A 25,513-nucleotide genomic window follows, 5' to 3' on the forward strand; every position below is an offset into this window, starting at 1 on the left:
TTACTCACCACTTTGAACATCCACACCCACACATACTCACACATCTCGTGTACACTCCCTCAAAATTTTTAAAAAGTAGATTTGTCTGCGTAGGTTTAAACAACAGTAACAACAAAACGAATAACTAAATTCTAAATAATTAACACAAGAAGAACTATAAAAACATGAATATTTAATAGGTTGCGTTATCTATTTATAAAATAAATAACAACAACAAAAAAATGTTTGAAAACAAAATGAAATATTTTCAAGTTTTAATTAAAAAAAAAGGAAATGAAAAAAATATTCAACATTAAATCAAACAACATTAACAAAGACACCCAAACACGCGTACACTAATGCACTGTTTATTCATCGAATAATTAAAAAAAAAAAAACAACAAACAAACAAACACAAAATTATTATGTATTGTAAACAAAAGAACAACAAAAACTATTGAAAATCCATTAACACAAGAACAAAAGAAATTAAAAAAAAAAATAATATACTAAAATGTTATTTTAGATAAAGAAATACTAAAGAAAAAAAAATTGAAAAATTTCCTGAATTTCAAGAACAACAAACGAAAAAATTCATGGAAAAACTATGACAAATAAACACAACACAACCAAAAGTAAGAAAGAACAGTTATTATGAAAAGAGAGTTTTAAGAAGTTAAATCAAGAAGAAAGGTTTTTTATAAATATATATGATACTAAGTAATTTTATGGATTTATTTGATCCCTAATGAGCATTGCTTTAGTTGTGATAAAGAGGTTAGGATATTGGTTTTTTATTTAAGTCTATAGATAATAAATACCCTTACAGACTAATAACAATATATTTACAAATGTATTTAACCTAAGAATTTAAAAACAATATAATTTTCCTTTTTAATCTTTCCAACAATGTTACAGAAAATTAAAAAAATTATAATTTCAAAATTTCTGTATTTCCTCCAACAACAAAGTTTTAATTTTATTAAAATATTTCAGTTTGGAAATATTATTAAAAATATAAAAAATTAATTTTTTTGACAAAAAAACGTAGAAATTTCTTTATTATAAAAAAAAATAATCGGAAAATTATTAAAAAAATAACAAAAACCCCTTGGGTTATGCTATGAATATTTTAAAGATTCATGAATGGATGACAGTTTATCTACCATATGCATATTCCCAGGTTATAGTTGCAGTGAGCTTTCAGTTTCACTAAAACAATTTTGTGCTCACAGTAGGAAGAAAAGAAGATGTCATTCAAAGTTCTAGCATTGAACCAGTCATGACCTAAACACCGCCAATTCAATATTAAATATCTTACTGCGCCTTCTTTAGATGTGTCAAAATAGTTGAAGTTCCAACGAACTGGCTCAATTGAACGGGTTACTGAAATAAACTAACTGAGCTAGTTATCTTATATATAAAAATCAATTTGTGTTTGTTTGTGTGTCCCTTATAGACTCAAAAACGGCTGAACCGATTTTTTTTGAAATTTTCACATAATGATCATAATCCCGTGGTGAAAATAGGTACTACGATTTTTGATATCTGTAGGGGGTGGGCGGACCCTCCCCCTTACCCTGATTTTCAGAAACGCCAGATCTCGGAGATGTGTGGTGCGATTTAAGCAACATTTTGTATGCTCTGTTATAGTAACCTAAAAATAAAAAATTTTGTATCCAAATTTCGGATGGGATACCTGGGGGGCCGCCCCATCCACAAAACCCACAAAATATTTATAGGCCAACCACGACAATATAGGACTCAAATGAAAGGTATTTAATTTTATAAAACGTATCTGATATCCAATTGTTGGACCAAGTGTTTGGGGGACCACCCCAACCCCAAAACACCTCTAATTCGGACATATTTACCACCATGGCAGTATGGGACTCAAATGAAATGTATTTACGAGTAGAATACGAATTTTATACCCAAATGTGGGACCAAGTTACAGGGGGTCCACCCCTTCCCCAAAACACCCCCCAAACATGACTTATTTATGCTAATGTGGGACTAAGTATTTGGGAGGCCGTCCCTCCCCAAAAACATGCCCCAAAGGGGACAAATTAACAACCATAGCAGTATGGGGCGCAAATGAAAGGTCTTTGGGAGTAAAGCACGAATCTGACATCAGCCCCCCATAGCACCACCCATATAGGAAGTATTTGCTGACCATTGCAATATGAGGCTCAAATAAAGGTACTTTAAAGTGAACACGAATATGATATATACTTTGAAGGCCAAGTCAATGAGTGGCCGCGACATCCCCCAAAACACCTACAAACCGGTCATTTTTGCCGACTATGGAAATATGAGGCTCAAATGAAAGGTATTTGAGAGTAGACAACGAATCTGTTATCAACATTCGGGACCAACTGTCTAGGGGACGTTCCACCACCATAACAACCCCCAAATGGGACGTATTTGCTCACCAAGACAATTTGGGTCTTCAAGATAGTGCAGCTCGATGTTGATAGCTTTTGGGGCCCATACCCCAAAACGGACATATTTGCTGACTTTTGCAATAAGGGATTTAAAGGGTATTTGAGATTAGAAACGGGGTATTTGAGATTATTGAGATGAGATATTTGATATCTAATTTCGAGGCCAATGCCAATACGGGGTTCAAATATATGATATATAGATACATGAGAATAGAGCACGATGCTGGTATATTTTCAGGGCTTTGCACCCCTAAATCGAGCATATGTACAGACCATGTCAATGTGGGGCTCATATGAAAGGTATTGGGGAGTAGAACATGAAATTGATACTCACTTTGGGGACCAATTTTCTGGGGATCTACCCCTTTTCCAAAATAGACCACAAACAACAATTATTTACTGACCATCGCAATATAGGTTTCAAATAAAGGTCTTTGGGAGTAGAATACGAATATCCAAATGTGGAACTATGTATTTGGGGAACCGCTCTTTCCCCAAAAACCTCCTAAAGGGTAAACATTTGCCGACCATGACAATATGTGGGTAAAATGAAAGGTATTTGAGACTAGAAAATAATAACCAATTTTGGGGCCAAGTGTTTGGGGGACGCCTCATTCTATAAACTCTACTTAAACCAATGAGAATATGGGGTTTAAATAAGCCGTATGTGAGCCAAGTGTCTAGGGGACCACATCACACCTGAAAACACTCCTAAATCGGACATCATGAAGTTTCGGGCGGAAATAAGGACTTTTTAGAATGGAATTAAACCCTCCGAGCGAATTGATATTGCCTTTAATACCAATCTGTTGTTGGTTTTAGCACCAGACCGTTATTGGTTTTAGTACCAAACCGTTATTGATCATTCCATTCCCTAATGAACCAAAAAACAAGTAAAAGCGTACTAAGTTCGGTTAGGCAGAATCTTGGGAATCCACCACCATGAATTCTCCTAAAAATTTATACAAATTAAATTAAGTTGTAAGGAATAATTTTATTCTACATACCAAACTTCTGTCAAACCAGCCAAAATTAAAGCTTCTAGGAACCGAACAAGGATGATCGAGAGACCGGTTTACATGGGAGCTATATCAGGTTGTAGACTGATTTGGATCGAATGCAAAATGTCAGCTTAATCGGACAAAAATTTCGGCTTGCAAGGACTCAAGAAGTCAAATCGGGAGATCGGTTTATAGCTATATCAGGTTAAAGACCGATTTGAACCGTACTTGGCATCGGACAAAAATTGCGGCTTCCAGGGAAACCGATCTCCCGATCTCAAATCGGGAGATCGGTTGTATTTGAATCGTATTAATTGCGAAAACGCATCTATGATACAATTACCACATTAACCACGCTCGTCAACCCTGTCTATTAGCTGTACTTTTTCCTAATGCATGTTTTTTTTGTGTTATGCTTGAGCTTGAAGTTGAAATGCAAATACTTAGCCTCCCAAATAGAGATTCGCGATCAAAATATATATATATATATATATATATATATATATATATATATATATATATATATATATATATATATATATATATATATATATATATATATATATATATATATATATATATATATATATATATATATATATATATCAGGGCTTCAAGGGTCGTACGTTGGTTTGTTGCACTTTTACCGAATTTATTGCGAAAATGCCTCTTTGATACAAATACCACATTAACCCAATGTACTTTTCCCAATGCATGTGTTTTCGTGTAATGACAGATTTGTTGTCTACAGAATTATACTACTCCCCTGGTATACACATGATTCTGTGCACCTGTTGGAATTGTATTGATGGCTTCGAAAGCTAGACCACGGCAACGGCTCTCGCTGTTGCTCCGTGTACCCAGGTTCGAATCCCGGCCGGGCTCTGCCGAATTTTTTCATTTTCAAGTTGTTTGTCTGTTGTTTGTTTCTCTTTCCGAGACGAGTATTTTCGATCGGACATTTTCTTTTTTTAAATTCACAAGTGTTACTTCTTCACAGAATCTAATGCTGCTTCTGGTCAACACTTACGAAACCAGTTGACCCCTGATCAAACAAAAATTTCTCAATACAATTTGACGATGATGCAGAAAACGCTTGCTGCACAAGAAGAGATCTCAGCAGCATACAACATGCTACGACCTTATTCCGTCACCGGAGCTCTTGATACTTTGAGGTCCATTCTACGTATACATACATATTCTTAGGCTTCAAATCTGTCGTTATTGACTTCAGAATAGAGTTGTAGATTTCACAGCCGGTCGAAGAGTTCTCCAAGAGTTTTGGACTTGTGTGCTTCTTCTCTATATTCTAAAACCAGCTAAGCTTCTCGTGATGAAATTAAAGATCCAATCCACATGGTGCCGGGTACGGCTATCCCAAGAACTGTCTCGTCTGATTTTGCAAGTTCCCAGGCTTCTGCTCCATATAAGCATCGGTAGTGTCAGTGTTTTGTAGAGATAAAATTTTCCTGTAAATAGGATTTTGATTTTCTTTTTTAGTCCAAAGTAATATGTGTTGGCCAATATAATTCTTTTTGTGATCTCCAAAACTGATGTACTTTGTTTTATTTAAGGTGTTACCTAGGTCTATATTAAAGTTATAGTTGTCAACATTCATTTGGTTCATCCCTAAGTATTTGCTTGGGGTTGTCCTTTAGTTTTCTTGGATTTGGGTTCAGCTGGTGTCGTGAATGTTAAATCGAAATATTTGGTGTTTACCGCAAATCCACTTAACAGATTCTTTCTCGACTTTTGCCGAAGGCCTTAGTAACTATTCAATTTGGTGGATCTGGTCTTAAATATTTAGCACATCTGACAATCCATCGGCTCCTACTGCCTCATTGAACTGAATTCCTAAATATTCAAATAACAGTTTTTTTTTATTATTCTCAATCGAAATATCATGAGCCTCCTTATGACATAACTAACAATGCTCAACAATTTTTCTATAGTCCTAAGTTAAGCTCACATCAGTTTTCCTATTATATAAAATATTATTTGTTTAAAACATTAATAAAATACTTATATATAAGATCATTTAATCAAAATATTCTATAATTTCCTTTAAAGAAAAAACAAATCAAAATAGTTTACATAATTTTTTTCTATGTATTTAAGCTAAGATACGATTATTATTAATTTTGAGAAAATTGAAAAACCTTTGGTTTTGTTTTCCAACTCTATAAATTCAAATCAAAAAAGAATTTCAAAACGCCCTATAATCAAACTAGGTATATATTTTTTTTCAATTAAAACAAATTATTTATTAACTCTATTATTTAGGAATCTAAGAGTTTAAGAAAAAGTAAGTAATGGAACGAAATAAGCTAACAGAGGAAAACAAACGAAAGTTGAAAAAGAAACTGCATTTAGAGTTTAATTTTTAATATACAACAACAACTCTTCTTTACATAGATTATTATATTATTCCATTTACAAAACTATACAAATCAATAGAACAAGAGAGGGTGGTCATTGATAAGAAAAAAGGTTTATTATGCTATAGAACATTGATACTAAGGTAGAGAAACAAAAGTTTATTGTTCATGAACAGTGTTGGCACTGAAGAAAATAATTTCCTACTAAATTTTAGGAAAAATCGTACTCAACCCGACCAAAACCTACCAACTGTTCTACAAGCCAAATGCGGCATAGGTTTTTATACCTATTACCGAAGAGCGGGTCATTTTGTTATTCCATTTTCAACATATCGCACATTTTAAACCTTACCATATATACACACTATATCATTATAGTATTCCTAGACGATCTAGCCCTGTTCCCCCCAACAGCCTTTATTTCAAAGATGGCCTATATCTTAACATAGCATCCTTTATACCGTTCTCCCGATAAATATTCTCGAGCTCATAAAAGTCACATTTTTGCCCCAATTTCAAAGAAAATCCGTGCCGAGTTTGGATAAAGCAATCTCCCGATTGAAGGTCTTAAGCCCATAAATGCACATTTACTACCCATTTTCGCTGTAAGTTGCATGGACCCCCAGTATCTGACTAGGGACCAGATCTGACCGTGTTTGCATGTGGCTGCCATATAGTCCCATATTCCAATGGAAGGCATTGAACACAAAAGACGCATTTCTTATCCAGAATTTACGAGATTTCGAAGAGGTGTTTTGACACTCGTACCAGTTACCGTCAATATCAGAACTTATGTACTTTTTCTCTGAAACATGGAATAGTGAGACCCCCACGTAGCTGTATACGGCCCTACGACATACATGGTTCTTCACTCTTAACGAATACCCAAACGACAAGAAGTGAAATAATTTCGAGTTATTCCAGCGATTTTTTAGTAAAACTAAACTTGATAATTATATATTAGAAAAACCCACCAAAAATGGGTGTCAGCCTACCATCCTTCCAAAAGAATAAAAGCCTACCAATTTCGATAGGAACTTATTAAAAACCTTCAGGTTTTAGGGTCATCTTGCTAATGCAAATATCCGATAATTTCTCCATTATTAAATCCGCCATAACCTGAGAAGCTGGGCACCTCATCGGCATGCCCTTTTTTTTAGTGAATAATCTTATCGTCATACTTGAAATACCGCGTGTCTTTAATGCAGAAGCGCAGAATTTAAGTGAACAAATCTCTTGGTATTTTTATATGTTTCTCTAGCAATTCCCATTACACTTCTATCATTTTTATGGTCAGCCACACCGGTATGTTTGGGAATAAGGATGCCACGTCGAATGAAAGCATTAATTCGTTCTCCTCCACGGTTGTGTTGCATATTCTAGATTTAATCCGTTGAATCTTTCATTCCTCCACGGTTGTGTTACATATTCTAGATTTAAGATCCTTTGAATCTTTGATATTGTATACAGAATGTTTTTTAAAATGTCTACCATATATCGCGAAATTCCATAACCAGGTGCTTTAATAGAAGAACAAACTGGTCTTAAAGGTATTCCTTTTTTATGGATCTTTGGGAGATCATAAATCCGTGGTGCTAACGCCATGTTATTAATTAGTTTCGTCCCCTCCATACAGTCTATGAGGTTCACATTGAACAATGTGTCCATCAATACATTGTTCTTGGCTTGCAAACCAGATGTTGGGTGTCTTTTCAATCCATTAAAATATTATTCATCTTACTTCTGTAATCTGTAGTCTTTGGTCATCGCAACTGTCTTCCCGCCCTTATCCGCACTTAATATTAAAATATTGTAATTTTCTTTCAACAACTTTCTCGTTTGGGCCACTGTAGTTGTAATACACTTAACTCTGTAACTGAGATCAATTCTTTTCAAATAGTCATCTATAAGAAATGTAAATTTAGCTCTCGCAATCTCTTGTTGTTCTTTCTCTACCGTCCGCTATGCATCTATGCAATGAGAATGTGTCTTGAGTATGTGGTAGTGGGTATTTAGCACCCAAAGAGAGATTTCACTGTGTACTCGTTTGTATGTTAGTATTGGTGCAACAACCAACCAATTAGTGTAGGTGTTTAAGTTGTTTTCCTCTACTATTTTCTCTAATAATCTCTATAGCTTCTTTATCTGCCTAGCTTTGTTGTGCAGATCAAAGCCATTGAGCAGTGTTTTCCTACTCTGCCGCAGCTCTAGAGGATGCGTACAAGGCTACCAAACATAAGATCATGAGTTCAATCCTCAGGGGCAGCAAAATTATTAATATTTGTTTTAAGGGTAATAGTATAGAGAGTGACAGAGGAAAACCCGAGTGCAGCAGTTAACGAACAAGAACCAGCAGCGCAAGCCGAACTAAGAAAATAAAACTAACCACCACACCGAAACTGTGCACATGTGTGGCTTTGTTGGTAAAATGTTTTTTTTTTTACCAGGCGAGTGCCTTCAAACAACAAATTTTTACTTTGGGTCGTTGATATTCTTAATGAATTGTTGCAGGAAAATTAACAAATTTCGTCGTCGGTTTTGCGACAAAAGTTGTTGATATGGCCTTTTAAGGCTGTAGTACTCATAATTGTGGTCCCATCTTCAAAACATTTTGCACAAGACGGTATTTTTAGTGTTCCAATATGTGGACATAATTTTTTTAAACTTCGGTTCAGTTTTAGATAAAGCTCCCATATATATATATCTTTCATCCGATATGGCCGTTTAAGGTTGTAGTAGAATTTTCATCCGATTTTTACAAAATTTTGCGCAAGACGTTCTTTTTAGTGTTCCAATATCTGTGCATAATTTGATCAAAATCGGTTCAGATTTAAGCATGGCCTTCCATATATTGGGTTGCCCAAAAAGTAATTGCGGATTTTTTAAAAGAAAGTTAATGCATTTTTAATAAAACTTAGAATGAACTTTAATCAAATATACTTCTTTTACATTTTTTTTTCTAAAGCAAGCTAAAAGTAACAGCTGATAACTGACAGAAGAAAAAATGCAATTACAGAGTCACAAGCTGTGAAAAAATTTGTCAACGCCGACTATATGAAAAATCCGCAATTACTTTTTGGGCAACCCAATATATTATTCATCCGATAGGGCCTTTTAAGGCTCTAGTACCCATAATTTTGGTCCGATCTTTACAAAATTTTGCACAAGACTTTTTTTTTAGTGTTTCAACATGAGCATTATCAAATCGGTTCAGTTTTAGATAAAGCTCCCATATATATCTTTCATCCGATATGACCCCGACGATGGACTGATAGGCACAATATGGATATCAAATGAAAGTTATGGGAGACTAGAAAACGAATATCGTATTAAATTTTGTGTCTAAGTACCCAGCGGGACGGCTTAACCCGAAAACTCCTCTATCAATATGGGACTTTATTGAAAACTATTCGGCAGTAGATTTCAAATATGGCTTAAAAAATTAGTTCCAAGTAATAGGATATCTATTCTCAGGACAAAGTGCCGGTGGCCAACCCAGCCACAAACGGTTCATACTTACCGATCATGGCAATATTGGGCTCAATTTAAAGGGATTTGGGAGTGAAGTACGAATTTTATATCCATATTTGAGTCGAAATGTCTCTCTCTCTTAAAAGCACTTCCCAATACCCTAATTTTCGAAAATAGCATATCTCGGAGATTGGTAACGTGATTCGTTCGAATTTTTTTTTTCGCACTCTCATAGTCACCAAAAACAAAACATGGTTTCTATTGTTGGGGAGCTGACCCAAAACACCTCCCTATTTTATAAAAGCTATGTGGGGTGAAAATTGATATTCATTTTCGGGACTAAGACCCTGGGGTCCACCCCGCCCCTTAACACAACTTATTTACCGATCATGCCATTATGGGGCTCATATGAAATGTTTTTCAAAGTAGAGCACGTATTTACTTTAGTGACCAACCCCGAAATACCCCCTAAACCGGAAATATTCACCAATAATATAGGACTCAAAAGAAAGGCATTTGGGAGAAGAGTAAACATTTTCCCAGCAACCGAGCAGGGGTACATTTCTCACACATCAATGAGTGCTTCCCGATGCAAGTTAAGTTTATCAATGATAAGGGCTTGCTGCAGTGCGACACCTTTTTTGGGGAGATTTTTTTACATGACCATGCGTGACATGGTACTTCGCAAATGTCGGCAGCATTAAGAGGGGATACCCACCGCTTTCAATTATGTGCGATGTTCTCACCAGGTTTTGAACGCAGACGTTTAGCGTCATAGGCGGACATGGGCTACAGTGGCACGAATTCGATATCAAAAGCGATATCAAGGCGAAGTGTCCCCACCCTAAAGAGATATAAGAGAGTTGAAGAAGTCGCAGCGGAGCGGGCCGGGTAGTATACATAAATATTCATTTTAAAACATTCAATGGCCACTTCTTCTTATCCATTGGTTTGAAATGTTATGGTTAGTTAGGATTTAGTGCCAAATTTTAGATAATATACAAACCCAAAAAAAGATTTTGGGACATAGGAAAAACGTTTAATTATAAATGTTACAAACAAATCAAGTGGCAAAAAAAGAGAACAAGTTTATTAAACAACAAAAAAACATAAAAATACATATTAAGTATTTATTCTAATTAAGAACTTGTACCTTTTTCCTGTTAAATTTAAAATGAAAAACCAAAAGGATTGTAAAACAAGTGTCAAAGTAGAAAACCAAAAATTAAGAACAATGAAAATAAAGAATTATTAATAAAAGTAGCAGTATTGACTTGAAAAAGGCGACATGTTTTTTTTTTTTAATCAGCTTTTTATGATTCTTTGAGAAGAGAAAAAAAATGTGCCACAACAAAATTAAAGCAAAAAAAATCACAAGACATGATTTTTATTTAAATGTATTTAATAAAAATATATTTAAATCTTTTTTTTTGTAATTTTTTATGTTTTTTTATGTTTTTGTAATTGTAAATCAAAAATTATAAATTTTATTTAAAACGAAAACAAAGAAATCTTATTGTTATAAGTAAGGCTTGAATGAATTTGCTCAAACACAAATTGAAAACAAAAGGCCAAATTATTTGCCAAAATTAGAGCACTCTAATGAAAATAAGTGTCAATAATTTAAACAGAAATTATTTACGTATTAAGTATTTGTTAAGAATTAAAACTAATTGAGATGATATATCGAAGAAAGTTACAACATTATTTATTTATTAAAAGCAAGAAAAAAAAACGAATAACATATTCCCATTCTAAGAAAATCAAGTCAATTTGAGTTGAAATCGAATTATAAAAATTAATTTTAAATTAAATTGTTTTCCCAAAGAAAACCCCGTTTTTTTCCCCAACTGATGATTCTTTATTTAAATCAACAAAAATGACTACAACTTTTCACAAATATATTGCATATATGGAAACAGTAATAATGAACATAAAATTTAAAACAAAAAAATAACAATTCAACAAATTAATACTAACAACAACAACAATATACTTAAATTGCCTTCATGGCAAAGCAGGACAAACAATAATAAAAAAACAAAAGAAAATTCAATCAAATCCCTTTATTAATCTTCAACAACAACCAAAAAAAAAGAAAAATAAAATAAAATGAAAATCCCTAAACAAAAATCTGGTGAAATGCATACAACAACCAAAAACAAATAAACAACACATGAAAAAGTAACAAAAAGTAAAAAAAAATAAATAAAATTAATCATTAACAATAGATTTGTAGTTTAGATTTTCTAGTTTTTTAACAAAATTTCAGCTTTCAGGTAAAAACATGCAAGGTAAATTTTTGGCATGCAAGAACATGTTTGAGGATTATATGGATTTTCTCAATATTTTATTAGCTTTTAATCTTTTAAGTTTAAGCTTTTTCTTCATAAAATTACAATAGGCCTGTCTAAATCATTGCCACCATAATGGCATTCCATTTATGTCCTCCCAGCCCTTATTTTTTAAAGCAAACGATTGCTATCTTCCAGCTTAAATATTTGGCAGAAATTCTGTTTTAGGCTTGGATTTTAATTTTGCAAATTCCAACGAACAGAGTTTTGAAAAAAGAGGTTTTTAAATATTTTGCCCCGAAGTTGAAAACTTTTAGAGCTTGATTTTGCATTTTTTTTTTATTTTTTCACTTTCATACCATCACTGCGGTAGGTCTGTCTTTCTGTCCGATAATCCAATCATCTTGAAAGTCGTCACGGATTTATTATACTAACCTAGTCATTTCATTTGTAACAGCTCGCAATAATGATCTGCGAAGTATTCTCAATCGTCTGGACATTCTGATTCGATCTAGCCATGTCCGTCTGTCGAAATCACGATAGCGCTCGAACGCGTAAAACTAAAATGCAAATTTTGCCCATGAACATTCCACTAAAGAACAAGGGCAAACTTCTCACCTATCAATGACTGCAGTCCGATTAAAGTTTAAGCTCAATGATAAGGGGTCTCCTACTTATAGCCGAGCCCGAACGGCGTGCCGCAGTGCGACACCTCTTTGGAGAGAAGTTTTACATGGCATAGTAACTCACAAATGTTGCCAGTATTAGGAGGGGAAAACCACCGCTGAAAAATATTTCTGATGGCCTCGCCAGGATTCGACCCCAGGCGTTCAGCGTCTTAGGCGGACTTGCTAACCTCTACGCTAAGGTGGCCTCCATCGTAAAGCTAGCCGCTTGAAATTTTGCACAGATACTTTATATTGATGTAGATCGTTGGGGATTGCAAATGGGCCATATATTTAGCTCCCATATTAACCGATCTCCCGATTTTACATCTTGAGCCCCTGGAAGCCGCAAATTTTGTCCGACTTGGCTGATATTTTGCACGTAGTGTTCTATTATGACCTCCAACCACAGTGCCAGGTACGGTTCAAACCAGTCAAGAACCTGATATAGCTCCCATATAAACCGATCTCCCGATATGACTTCTTGAGCCCCTGGAAGCCGCAATATTCACCCGATTTTACTGAAATTTTGTATGTGGTGTTTTTTTATGACTTCCAATAACTGTGCCAAGTACGATTGAAATCGGTCCATAACATGATATAACTCCCATGTAAACCGATCTCACGGTATGACTTCTTGAGCCCCTGAAAGCCACAAAATTCGTCCGATTTGGCTGAAATTGTGCATATAGTTTTCTGTTATGACCTCCAACAACAGTGCCAAGTATGATTCAAATCGGTCTTTAACCTGATATAGCTGCCATATAAACCGATCTCCTGGAAGCCCCAAATTATGTCCGACTTGGCTGATATTTTGCACGTAGTGTTCTGTTATGACCTCTAACTATAATGCCAAGTTCGATCAAAATCGTTCAAGAAACTGACATAGCTCTCATACAGGGTGGCTGATGAATATTGCTACAATGATGAATATTGCTACATTTTTTTTTCGGTGTATGGAATACATTTTTCTTTTATTCATGTTAAATTAAATTATTAAATTAATTATTAAATTATTATTAATTAAATTAATTAATTAATTAATTAAATTAATTATTAAATTATTATTATTAAATAGAAAAAAAGTTATTACATTTTTTTTTGGTAGCGGCTTTCATCAGCCACCCTGTATAAACCGATCTCCCGATATGACTTCTTGACCCCTGGAAGCCACAAATTTCATCCAATTTTGCTGAAGTTTTGTATATGGTATTCCGTTATGACTTTCAACAGCTGTGCCAAGTACGGTCCAAATCGGTCAAGAACCTGATATACAGCGGTCAAAAAAAGTATTCATCATTAGCAAAATTGATAGTAAATTCACTTATTTTGGGTAATTGAAGAAAATTTAAAGTAAACAAATAATGCAGTTTTATGCAATAGTTTATTTTTCGTAATATGTTTTAAAATAAATTCAAAAAATAAATTTAATTAGCGCAAAAAATGCAATTTTATATAATAACACCAAAAACAGAACAAAAAAAGTATTCATCATTGATGTGCTATCATCAAAGTCAAATTCAAATATTATTTGGGAATCCCCCTTTTCTGTTTTATTTAGTAAGGGAGGCTTTGCCCTTGACAGCAAATATTTAATTTCATTGAAAATATAGTTTTTGTCAAAATGGGTCGTAAGCAAAACGAGGTTTCTGATGAGGTAAAAGTTTTGATAATAAAACACCACAGGAATGGTTTAACTCAAAAAACTATCAGTGAAATATTAAATAGACCACGATCTACTATACAATCCATCATCAGAAAGTGGACAGAAACGAAAACTGTTGACAATAAACCAAGATCTGGTCGACCAAAAGCACTTTCAGTTGGAGATGTGCGTTGGCTAGTGCGGCAAGTTCAGAAAACTCCGAAGACAAATGCGACCATTCTTCGTAAAAACACTATGGAATATTTAGGGAAGGAAGTTACTACACAAACAATTCGAAATACACTCAAAAGGCATAGTTACAGAGGAAGAACTGCACGTAAGAAGCCCTTTATAAATAAAATAAACCGAGTGAAAAGGCTAAACTTCGCAAAAATGTATGTAAAACAGCCCGAATCATTTTGGAAAACAGTCATTTTTGCAGACGAGAGCAAGTTTAATCTTTTTGGGTGCGATGGAAAGGTCATAGTGTACAGAAAACCAAATACAGAGCTTGAAGAACGAAACACAGTTGCTACTGTAAAACATGGTGGAGGTGGTTTAATGGTTTGGGGGTGTATGGCGGCTTCAGGAGCGGGAAATCTTGAAATTATTAATGGAGTAATGGATCATAAGTATTACATTGACATTTTAAAGAGGAATTTAAAAGATAGTGCTGTAAAACTTGGGCTTGGTAATAACTTTCAATATTATCAAGATAATGACCCCAAACATTCTGCTTTAAATACCAAGATGTGGATGCTGTATAACTGCCCCAAAGTCATTAAAACTCCTCCTCAAAGTCCCGACTTGAACCCAATTGAACATCTTTGGAAACATCTCGAACGCAAATTGAGAACGCGCAATTTTTCGAGCAAGAGTCAAATGCAACAGGTGATAATGGAGGAATGGACTAATATAGACCAAAATATAACCGCTAAATTAGTCCAATCGATGTCAAACCGTTTAAAAGAAGTTATAAGACGCGGTGGTCGAATAACAAAGTATTAATTTTTTTAAATTATGTTATTTATTTTTTTGTTTTTTTGCAATGATGAATACTTTTTTTGTTTAATTTTTTGTGTTCAGCTGTAAAATGGCCCTTTTTGTTCCAATAAATACTATTTTTTTCTTTAAAAACAATGAAATTGTGTACATATATATCACACAAGCACTACTGCATCATTAGTTTAATATGTTTTTATTCCAATTGTCTTTTGTAGACTTATTAAAAAAAAAAACATTGAATGATGAATACTTTTTTTGACCGCTGTAGCTCCCATATAAACCGATCTCCCGATATGACTTCTTGAGCCCATGGAAGCCGCAATATTCACCCGATTTTACTGAAATTTTGTATGTGGTGTTTTTTTATGACTTCCAACAACTGTGCCAAGTACGGTCCAAATCGGTCAAGAACCTGATATAGCTCCTATATAAACCGATCTCCCGATATGACTTCTTGAGCCCCTGGAAGCCGCAATTTTTATCCGATTTTGCTGAAGTTTTGTATGTGGTGTTTTTTTATGACTTTCAACAACAGTGCCAAGTACGGTCCAAATCGGTCAAGAACCTGATATAGCTCCTATATAAACCGATCTCCCGATTTGACTTCTTGAGCCCCTGGAAGCCACAAATTTCGACCGATTTGGCTGAAATTTTGCATGTAGTGTTCTCATATGACTTCCAACAACTCTGTCAAGTACGGTCCGAATCGGTCTATAACCTAATATAGCTCCTATATAAACCGATTTCCCCATTTGACTTCTTGAGCCCCTGGAAGCCACAAATTTCGACCGATTTGGCTGAAATTTTGCATGTAGTATTCTCTTATGACTTCCAACAACTCTGTCAAGTACGATACGAATCGGTCTATAACCTAATAAAGCTCCCATATAAACCGATCTTCCAATTTGAGTTCCTAAGCCCTTACAAGCCGCAATTATTGTCCGATTTGGCTGAAATTTTGCATGCGGTGTTCAGGGACGACTTCCCACATCTGTGCCAAGTACGGTTCAAATCAGTCTATAACCTGATATAGCTCCCATATAAACCGGTTTCTCGATTATGCTTGTTCGGTTCCTAGAAGCTTTAATTTTTGCTGGTTTGACAGAAGTTTGGTATGTAGAATTGAATTATGCCCTTCATCTAAATTTAGTTTGTATACATTTTTAATAGAATCCATGGTGGTGGGTTCCGAAAATTCGGCCCGGCTGAACTTAGCACGCTTTTATTTGTTTTTGGCTACGTAGCCTTTTGAGGGAGAAACCAGTTCAGATTTGGACATAGCTCCCCTAAATATATGTTCATTTGTTATTCGATCCTCACGAAATTGGGCTCGAAGCATTCTCTTTGACTCTTCAGATCATTGGTTCAGATTTAGATATAGCTCCCCTATATGTATACTAACATCACGGTAGTCCGCTTCGCTACCTCTGTATTTGATACCCCATTTTTTGGGTAAGACTTCCAAAAACAAAGGACAACGTGGCGCCAAAAATGGTTGTCACTGGTATGCTTCCATCGGAGGTTATTGGGGAATTTGTGTCTGTGTCGAAAATCCTTTGAGCGATGAAAAGTTTCGACTACTTTAAGTCGCCAGGCCATGATGATATATAGAGGGATTTTTTAAGAGCTATAGGAAAGTTGTTCAATAAAAATACATGCAATTCAGAAAAATCTTTATTTGAATCGATAGTACGGTCCATATAATTTAATGTTTAAAGATTATTTCATGCAAATGTTGACCGTGACTGCGCCTCAAATGGCCCATACGCTTAGTCCAATTTTGGCATACTCTTTCCAGCATTTTGGCCGGCATCTCAAGAATAAATGCTTCAATCAAGAATAAATGCTTCTTCCAATGCGTCAATTGAAGCTGGCTTGTCTGTATAGACATGAGCTTTACCATAGCCCCACAAAAAATAGTCTATAGGCGTTAAATCGCACGATCTAGGCGTCCAATTGACCGGCCCTTAACGTGAAATACAATGTTTACCGAACTCGCCTCTCAATAAGTTCATTGTTAGGGGTGTTGTGTGGCATCGTCTTGTTGAAACCACATGTCATGCACGTCAAGCTCTTGCATTTTGGGCAAAAAAAAACTGCATATCATCTCACGATAGCGCTCACCATTCACAGTTACGTTACGATTCGCATGATCTTGGAAGAAGTACGGTCCAATAATGCCACCAACCCATAAACCGCACAAACCTATTACTTTATCTGGATGCAGGTCTACAGCCTGATACAGCTCCCCTATAAATCGAACTCCCTATTTTCCTTTTTTAGACCCCAACGGTCGCAATTCTTATTCGATTTGGCTAAAATTTTACACAATGGCTTCAATTCAATTAGCATAGCAATTCTTTTCTTTTATCCTTTGTTTGCCTAAAAAGAGATACCGGAAAAGAACTCGACAAATGAGATCAATGTGATATAAGATTCGGCTCGACCGAACTTAGCTCGCTTTTACTTGTTTTTTTTTTCCTGAAATTAGTTTTTCTTAATTCTTTTAAAACTTATATTTTCTTAAAAACTTTTACATTTTTTTTTATAATATTTATACAAAAGGCTTAGAAAATAATATTATGTATAGAAACCATTAGAGTTTATACCCAAAAACCCCCCTTACAGTGGATTTCTTGAATTTTTTTTTCTTATTTTTACAATATACAGGGTGCGCCAGAGATACTTACTTATTTGAAAAATCTTGCAGGCGGTGAGTTGGGTGGGGATGTTGTCGAGAGGGGCACATCTGGAGAAGAAATTCGAGAACTTAGTTTCTCTCTCCAGTAAGTTGCCATCATGCTCTGGGTCAATGGAGCAGCGGGCCTTCGCTGTCGATAGCTTCTTTTCTAACGGTCGCTCACTTGTTGCTACGCAACGTGACTTCCACGCCCGCTTTGAAAATCCTCATCACAGACTTTTTCCTAGCTGAAATTCGATTCTGTCGTGGGTTAACTTATATCCAGAGTGTGGAAGTGTCGCTAAACCCAGAAATGGACTTCGGAAAATATCGATAGAGAAGAGAGACAGTCAGTTGTATTGGGTTGCCCAAAAAGTAATTGCGGATTTTTCATATAGTCGGCGTTGACAAATTTTTTCACAGCTTGTGACTTAGTAATTGCATTCTTTCTTCTGTCAGTTATCAGCTGTTATTTTAGCTTGCTTTAGAAAAAAAGTGTAAAAAAAGTATATTTGATTAAAGTTCATTCTAAGTTTTATTAAAAATGCATTTACATTATTTTAAAAAATCCGCAATTACTTTTTGGGCAACGCAATACATTCTCCCACGCAAACACGCAGCTGCTATGGGAATGTCTGTTCGACGAATTCTCCATCAAGGCCTTAAATTCCATGCCTATAAATTGGCTTTAGTGCAAGAATTAACTGAAAGTGATTTTGTTGTCCTTCAAAATGATTGACAACCTGCCTGCAGACGCGGTAGTTTTTTCCATTGACGAGATTCATTTTCACATTTCCCGCTGAAGTCGGGAAATGTCGGTGGCTTCTGAATTTCCTCAGAAGCCACCTCAAAAACAATATTCACGACGCCATTGCCAACATATTGATTGTCATGCTGCAGAGAGTGGACACGAATTTCAAAAATCTACCTAATCAGTCTATGCGCAATGGGGGTCGCCATTTATCCGATGTCATTTTCAAGGCAGCATGAAAAAAATGGGGCAATTGTATTCTCAAATAAAAAAAGAATTAAAACGATAACTGAAGTACTTTTGTTTTTATTGACTTTTTAAATTAGCAAGTTTCTTTGGGGCACCCTGTATTACGTTACAAAACTGATGGCGCAGACCCATCAACTGTTTTGACCTTAACCATACGCATTATATAAATAATTATTTTAAAATCATATCCTTACATTAGAATCACTTATTAAGTTGAATAACGAAAATTAAAATTTCCCTTTTTAAATTTCTCTTACAGAGGTTTACCATGGCATCAATGGCAATATGTCTTTGGATCGTCGAGATCTAACCATAGGTTCAGATAAATCATCTTCATTGTCTCGCTCGGAGGCTGGAACCTATGATGTAATACAAGCAGAAATACAACATGCCAAACGCCATGAATTGACTACCGGTCAAGCAGCGATCACCAACAATAATGGGCCAGGAGCGGCGTCAGTCACAGGCAGTGTGGCAGAGGGAGATGCTGAAGCAAAGAGAAGGGTAAGATATAGGATATTTGGAGCAAATTTGATTTGTAGGGAAAAAATTTTACAAAACAGATTTTGCTAAATTGATCATGAACATGCCATTTAGAAACACTCATTGATATAAGAGAAGTATCCCCTCGCAGTCCGACTAATGTTTAAGCTCAATGATAGGAGGCCTCCTTTTTTATGCCGAGTCTGAACGGCCTGCCGCATAGCAACACCATTTGGTAGAAAAGTTTTAACATGGCAAGATACCTCAAAAATGTAGTCAGCATTAGTAAGGAGATAACCACCGCTGAAAAAATTTCTGATGTTAACGCCGGGATTTGAACCCGAGCGCTCGGCGTCATAGGCGGACATGTTAACCACTGCGCCACGGTGGTCTCCAATAAGAAATAGTGGTTACAATTACTATGGAGGCCACCATAGCTAGAGCTGGCAAACTATCGATCATCGCAACATTCGATATTTTCGATATTTCTAATAATAAATATCGATAGTATCGATGCTATCGATAATTTCCCATCTCGATTTATATAGAAGCAATATCAATGCACAGACCGAATAAAACAAAATTTAATAAAGTCAGTTGGAAGTCATGAGAGAAATCATTGTAAAAAATTTTAGCCCAATAGGCGCATTAAATTTTATAGAATACATTGTCTGATCGCTTATTTTTGTTCACTATTGCAAAAAAAATAACTTTACCGATAGTATATATCGATAATATCAATCGATATTCAGACAAAAAATAAAATATCGATAGTGACATCGATATTTTGCTGGCTCTGATCGTAGCCCAGAGGTAAGCATGTCCGCCTGAAGACTGAAATATGGCTGTTCACGAGGAAGACGAAGGTGGGCCAATTTAACGCACCACGTTTCCTCAGACGATTTCGATATCTGACAAGGTCAAATACTTAGGTGTGATATTGGAGAGGAAACTGAATTGGACAGAAAACTGAATCTTGGACAGGAAACTGAATTGGAAGTGTCACATTCAGGAGCGTACTAAGAAGACTCACTGATGTTGGGCACTATGTAGACGGGCCGTAGGCTCGAAATGGGGCCTGAACCCGAAGATAGTCCACTGACTCTACAGGAGCGTGATTAGACCAATACTTACTTACGCCTCAGTAGTTTGGTGGACTGCTATGGAGAACAAGTGCAACATAAGGACCATACAACAGGTTCAGAGAACATGTTGTCTTGGCATAGGCGGAGCGGAGAGGACCACGCCCACTAGGGCACTGTAGACTTTTTTAGATATCCAACCCATTGACATACAGATTAAGTGTGAGGCACTGTGGCTATGAGACTTAAGGCGATGGGAGAATGGATTGAGGATGGGAGGAGCTCATACCATCGCGGTATAATCGAGGCGACGATAGGAAACCTGGAAGGAAGGGAAGAGGTTTCCAATCAGATACCTGGGATGGACCTTGAGGTCGAATGCCGGGCACTGCTGCCAGCAGCAAAGTCTTGGATTGACGGAACCCTAGTAATGCCATCGGGAAGATCATGTGGATCCAAGCCAGAGGACGGAGTAGGCCTGAGGTCTACATTGAGAACCCAAGAACTGAGATCTGTTTTAGACTGCCTGACCCTAATATGGTCCTGCAGGCGGAGATTCGGGCGATCACGGAATGCGTTAGGTGGTGTGGTGCTAACGCGAGGACATCGAGTGTGAACATCTTTACCGACAGTAAAATTGCCATAAGGCTAATAACAACCAGGTCAGTAAGGTCACGAACAGTCTTGCAGTGTAAGAGGAGATTAACGCCTTCTCTGAAGATGGCAAAATCCGCATCGTTTGGTTGCCGGGCCATAACGGAATAAGGCGAAATGAAAGGTCTGACGATTTGGCGGTGAAGGCCAAAGGTCTGCCGTCAATAAACTTGGTAACCCAAAGCTTTTCGGGTCGACGCAATCCGAGTTAAGGGAGTGAGCGACAAACAAACACTGCGGTACAGCTAAACAGTCGGTAGGACGGCGAAAATGCGGCACCCATGGGCCATTGCGGAGTAAGGCCAGGCCAGAGAAATGCTGAGATAAACTTGGTTAACCCGAAGCCTTTAGGGTTGACGCAGTCCGATTTAGGGGAGTGGGCGACAAACAAACACTGTGGAACAGCGAAACGGTCGGAAGGACGGCGAAAATCCTATGGGGGACCCAAATCGTGAGAAGACGAGGCTATTACTGAAAGGAAGCAAGAAGGAGGTCAGTATAGCTATTGGTATCATAACGGGACACATAGGACTACTAGCTCACTTATATAAAATCGGTGTGGCAAGTGATAGCATGTGGGGACGATGATGAGACGTTGGAGCATTTCCTTTGTCATTTCCCGGCTTTCGCGTCCAACAGATACCGGCACTTAGGTGGAGACACAATGCCAGACATGAACCAATGTAGGGGAGTGGTATTGAAAACAATTAAGGATTTTGTAAGTAGCACGAAATTTCTAACTTAAAATTTTCTTTTTAGAGGCTTCTTTATAGTTTTTAGAGCGCACAACAGTAATCACTGGCTTAGGTGTATGTCCATAGTGGCATGGGGCGGATTAATATCTGCATCCTCTTTTCAACCTAACCTAAGCATGTCCGCCTATGACGTTGAACGTTTGGGTTCGGATACTGTCGAGAATATCAAAAAATTTATCACCGGTGGTTTTTTCCCTCCTAATGCTGGCGATATTCTCCCCAAAGAGGTGTCGCACGGCACGCCTTTCGGCCTCGGCTATAAAAAGGAAATCCGTATCACACGGCCACATGGCTGTCATCCGATTAAAACAAGTGAAACCAAATATATCATATTGTGATTGATGGAAGACTTTCAACCAGCGTGTTAGATCTACGATCGATCCAAAGGGCGAAATCGATTCGGATCATTACCTTGTTGCAGCAAAGGTTTGCACTCATCTTGGTATGGCTAGAAACGTACGATCTAACACTGCACGGAAGCTGAACATCGAAAAGCTGCAAACACAACAAGTGACAATGTCATACTCCACTCGGCTGACTCAATTGCTTGAACAAAGTACTCCCTGTCCCGATGGTATAGCAGCGCAATGGCTAACCATTGCCCACTCCATAGAAAGAGCCGCAACATCTGTACTTGGGTAACAAAAGCCTCCTCCAAGGCGACCAGGAGTGCCAAAAAGCTACTGAAGCTAAGAATTCGGGAGAAAGGAGAAACGTCTTTTCCGTAGGAAGAAGAGGGAAATAGAAAGACGTGAGTGAATTGAATTGTACAAGAGTCAGAATGAAGTCCAGAAGTTCTACCAAAGAACTAATCTTCAAAACGATGGCTTTGGTACAGACACATCCTACTGCAGAGACAATGAGGGAAAGCCACTGAAGCCAAGAATTCGGCATACGGGGCAACATTACAGTCAGTGGCAAGTCGCCAGGCAAAGGAGAGGTATCGGGAGAAAAAAAGAAGAGGAGAAACGTCTCTTCCGTAGGAAGGAGAGGGAAATAGAAAGACGTGAGTGTGAGCGAATTAAGATGTACAAGAGTAATAATGAAGTCCCAAAGTTCTACCAAAGAACTAAACATCAAACCGATGGCTTTGGTACAGCCACATCTTCCTGCAGAGACAAAGAAGGAAATCTGGTAACTGATACAGATAGTGTGCTGAAAATGTGGAAAGAACACTTCCCAGCTGCTGGTATCCGATAATGGTGGCCAAGAACCAATTCCTTATTAAGGTATAGAATGTGTACCACCTAGTCAAAACAAGGTCCATATAACAGTAAACCGGCTGCAAAACAATATAGCAGCAGGAGCCGATGGGTTGCCGGCTAAACTGTTTAAGACCGGGTGCGACACTGTGATAAGGCGTAAGCATCAGTTCATCTGCGCAATTTAGCTACAAGAACACATACCCGTAAACAAGAAAGGGGACAAGATGGAATATACCAACAACAGAGGAATAAGTCTGGCCCCCATCGCAAATACACGATCCTATCGAGCGTACTGTATGAAAAAACAAAGTCTAAATTCAACGAAATAATTGTGTCCTGGTAAATCCACCATAGACCAGATATTTACACTGAGCCAAATCCTGGAAAAGACCAGAGAAGGACAAATCAACACCTAACACCTTTTCGTTGACTACAAAACCGCATTCGACAGTCCTATACGTTCCATGGTTTTACAAGCCATGGCTGAGTTTGGTATCCCTGCAAAACTGATACCATTATGCAGGATGTCGCTTGGTGATACATGCTGAGTTTGGTATCCCTGGCCATGGCTGAGTTTGGTATCCCTGCAAAACTGATACCATTATGCAGGATGTCGCTTGGTGATACATGCTCCTCAATTAAAATAGGAAAGAACCTTCGAACCGTTCAATACCAAACGAGGTTTTGGACATGGAAACAGCCCATCTCTTTAATATCCTGCGGGAGAAGATTATACGAGTAGCAGGTGTGGAAGGGCACGTCACACTCCTCACAGGAGAACATATGCTACTCGCCTATGCCGACGACATCGATATTATGGATCGGTCACTGGAAGAAGCAATTGCAGCCTTTGAAAGTATCGAAAGAGAATCAACAAAAATGGATTTAGCAGTAAATGGAGATAAGACAAAGTGGATGATATCAACACACACAAATCCCTGTAAACACAGTTAAAGAAAGTGGATAAATTTGGGAACTTTATCTACCTCGGCACCGCGGTAACAGATGCTACTTTGGATTGAGCATGCAGCTGAGGAGCAGAGCCAACTCTCGACAGACGAAAATTCCACTATACAAGACACTGATACTGCCCGTGTTGTTGTATGGCTACGAAGCATGCGTACTTACGAAATCAGATGAGGCAGTACTTGGGGTGTTTGAGAGAAAAATCCTTGCCAAAATATGTGCACCAGTTTGCGTTAATGGAGAATATTGGTGTCGTATGAACTCCGAGCTGTATGACGACGATAGCATAGTTAAATGCACCTAAATACAATGGTTGCGTTGGCTAGATCATGTTGTCAGAACGGATGAAAAAGCCCCGGCAATCAAGTCGTTTGAAGGCGATCACGGTGGCGCACGCAAACCGGAACGAACAAGAGCCCGATGGAAGAATCAAGTGGTGGGAGACACCTCGAAACTTGGTGTTAGAGATTTTCGAAGAAGTGCTTGGAGGCCACCGTAGCGCAGAGGTTAGCATGTCCGCCTATGACGCTGAACGCCTGGGTTCGAATCCTGGCGAGACCATCAGAAAAAATTTCCACCGGTGGTTTTCCCCTCCTAATGCTGGCGACATTTGTGAGGTACTTTGCCATGTAAAACTTCTCTCCAAGGAGGTGTCGCATTTCGGCTCGCCGTTCGGACTCGGCTATAAAAAAAGGAGGCCCGTTATCATTAAGCTTAAAAACTTGAATCGGACTGCACTCATTGATATGTGAGAAGTTTGCCCCTGTTCCTTAGAATGTTCATGGGCAAAATTTGCATTTTTGATTGGAACGCTTGGCTAATGGAACAAATGTTCTGCCATAGCCAATTCAAGTAAGTTATCATTGAGCTTGAATCAGACACCACACATTGATATGTGAGAATTTTGTCCCTTGTTCCTTAATGGGCAAATTTACAAAAAATTGGTTATAATTTTAAGAATAATTCATATCTAGTTTTTCTTTATATCCCAATTTAATATAAATTTGTTATAAATTTTTCTCTCTCTCTCTCTCTTCAGAAATGGCCCACCGAAAAATCCTACTTTTTGTCCAAAGAACTATTGATGAGTGAACGCACGTACAAAAAAGATTTGGAATTGCTAAATACAAATTTCCGCAAAGAGCTATCCGAAGAGGATGTGGAAAATCTACAATCTCTCTTTCAAATGCTTGAATCCTTGGCTCAACATCACAATATCTTCCTAAGAGATTTGGAACATCGTTTGGTATTGTGGGAGGGACGTGGCACTCATGATAGTCATCGCATTGGTGATGTTATGCTTAAGAATATGGCCGTGCTGCCCATCTATGATGAATATGCACAATCGCTTGGTGAAATATTGGAGTGTTTAAATGAAATGTTTGAAACCGATAATCGTTTTCAACAAATCTACAAGGATTTCGAACAACAAAAGATATGTTACTTACCCATTGGTGAATTGCTGATGAAGCCGATGCAACGAATGCTGCATTATCAATTGATATTGGAAAGTAAGTTGAAAACAAGTATAAAGTTGGAACGGAAAGATTCCAATTTACAGGTTAAGTCCAAATCGGTTTGTAAACTGATATTGCTTCCGATCTCCCGATTCGACTTCTTAAGCCTCTAGAGGGCGCGTGTTGGTTTGTTATGATTTCCAACAACCATGCAAAATATGGTGCATAACCCGATATAAGAGTACATCCCACATAAACCGATCGCCCGATTTGACTTCTTATCATAACAGAAGTCATTGCGCAAAATTTCAGCCAAATCGGATATAAATTACGCCTTGTAGGGGTT

General features: G+C 37.2%; 1 protein-coding gene across 8 annotated transcripts in view; it reads left to right on the forward strand.

The window, feature by feature from the left end:
- Positions 1–25,513, forward strand: part of LOC106092407 (FERM, ARHGEF and pleckstrin domain-containing protein 1) — a 265,925-nt gene that overhangs the window by 230,714 nt on the left and 9,698 nt on the right. For all 8 annotated transcript variants that reach the window (XM_059363710.1, XM_059363705.1, XM_059363706.1 and 5 more), the window contains 2 exons: positions 18,825–19,069; positions 24,750–25,221. In XM_059363710.1, the coding sequence (XP_059219693.1) occupies positions 18,825–19,069; positions 24,750–25,221 (717 nt within the window). The remainder of the gene's footprint in view (positions 1–18,824; positions 19,070–24,749; positions 25,222–25,513) is intronic.

The sequence above is a fragment of the Stomoxys calcitrans genome, chromosome 2 (assembly GCF_963082655.1).
Source record: "Stomoxys calcitrans chromosome 2, idStoCalc2.1, whole genome shotgun sequence".
In the NCBI taxonomy this organism is placed as follows: Eukaryota; Metazoa; Arthropoda; class Insecta; order Diptera; family Muscidae; genus Stomoxys; species Stomoxys calcitrans.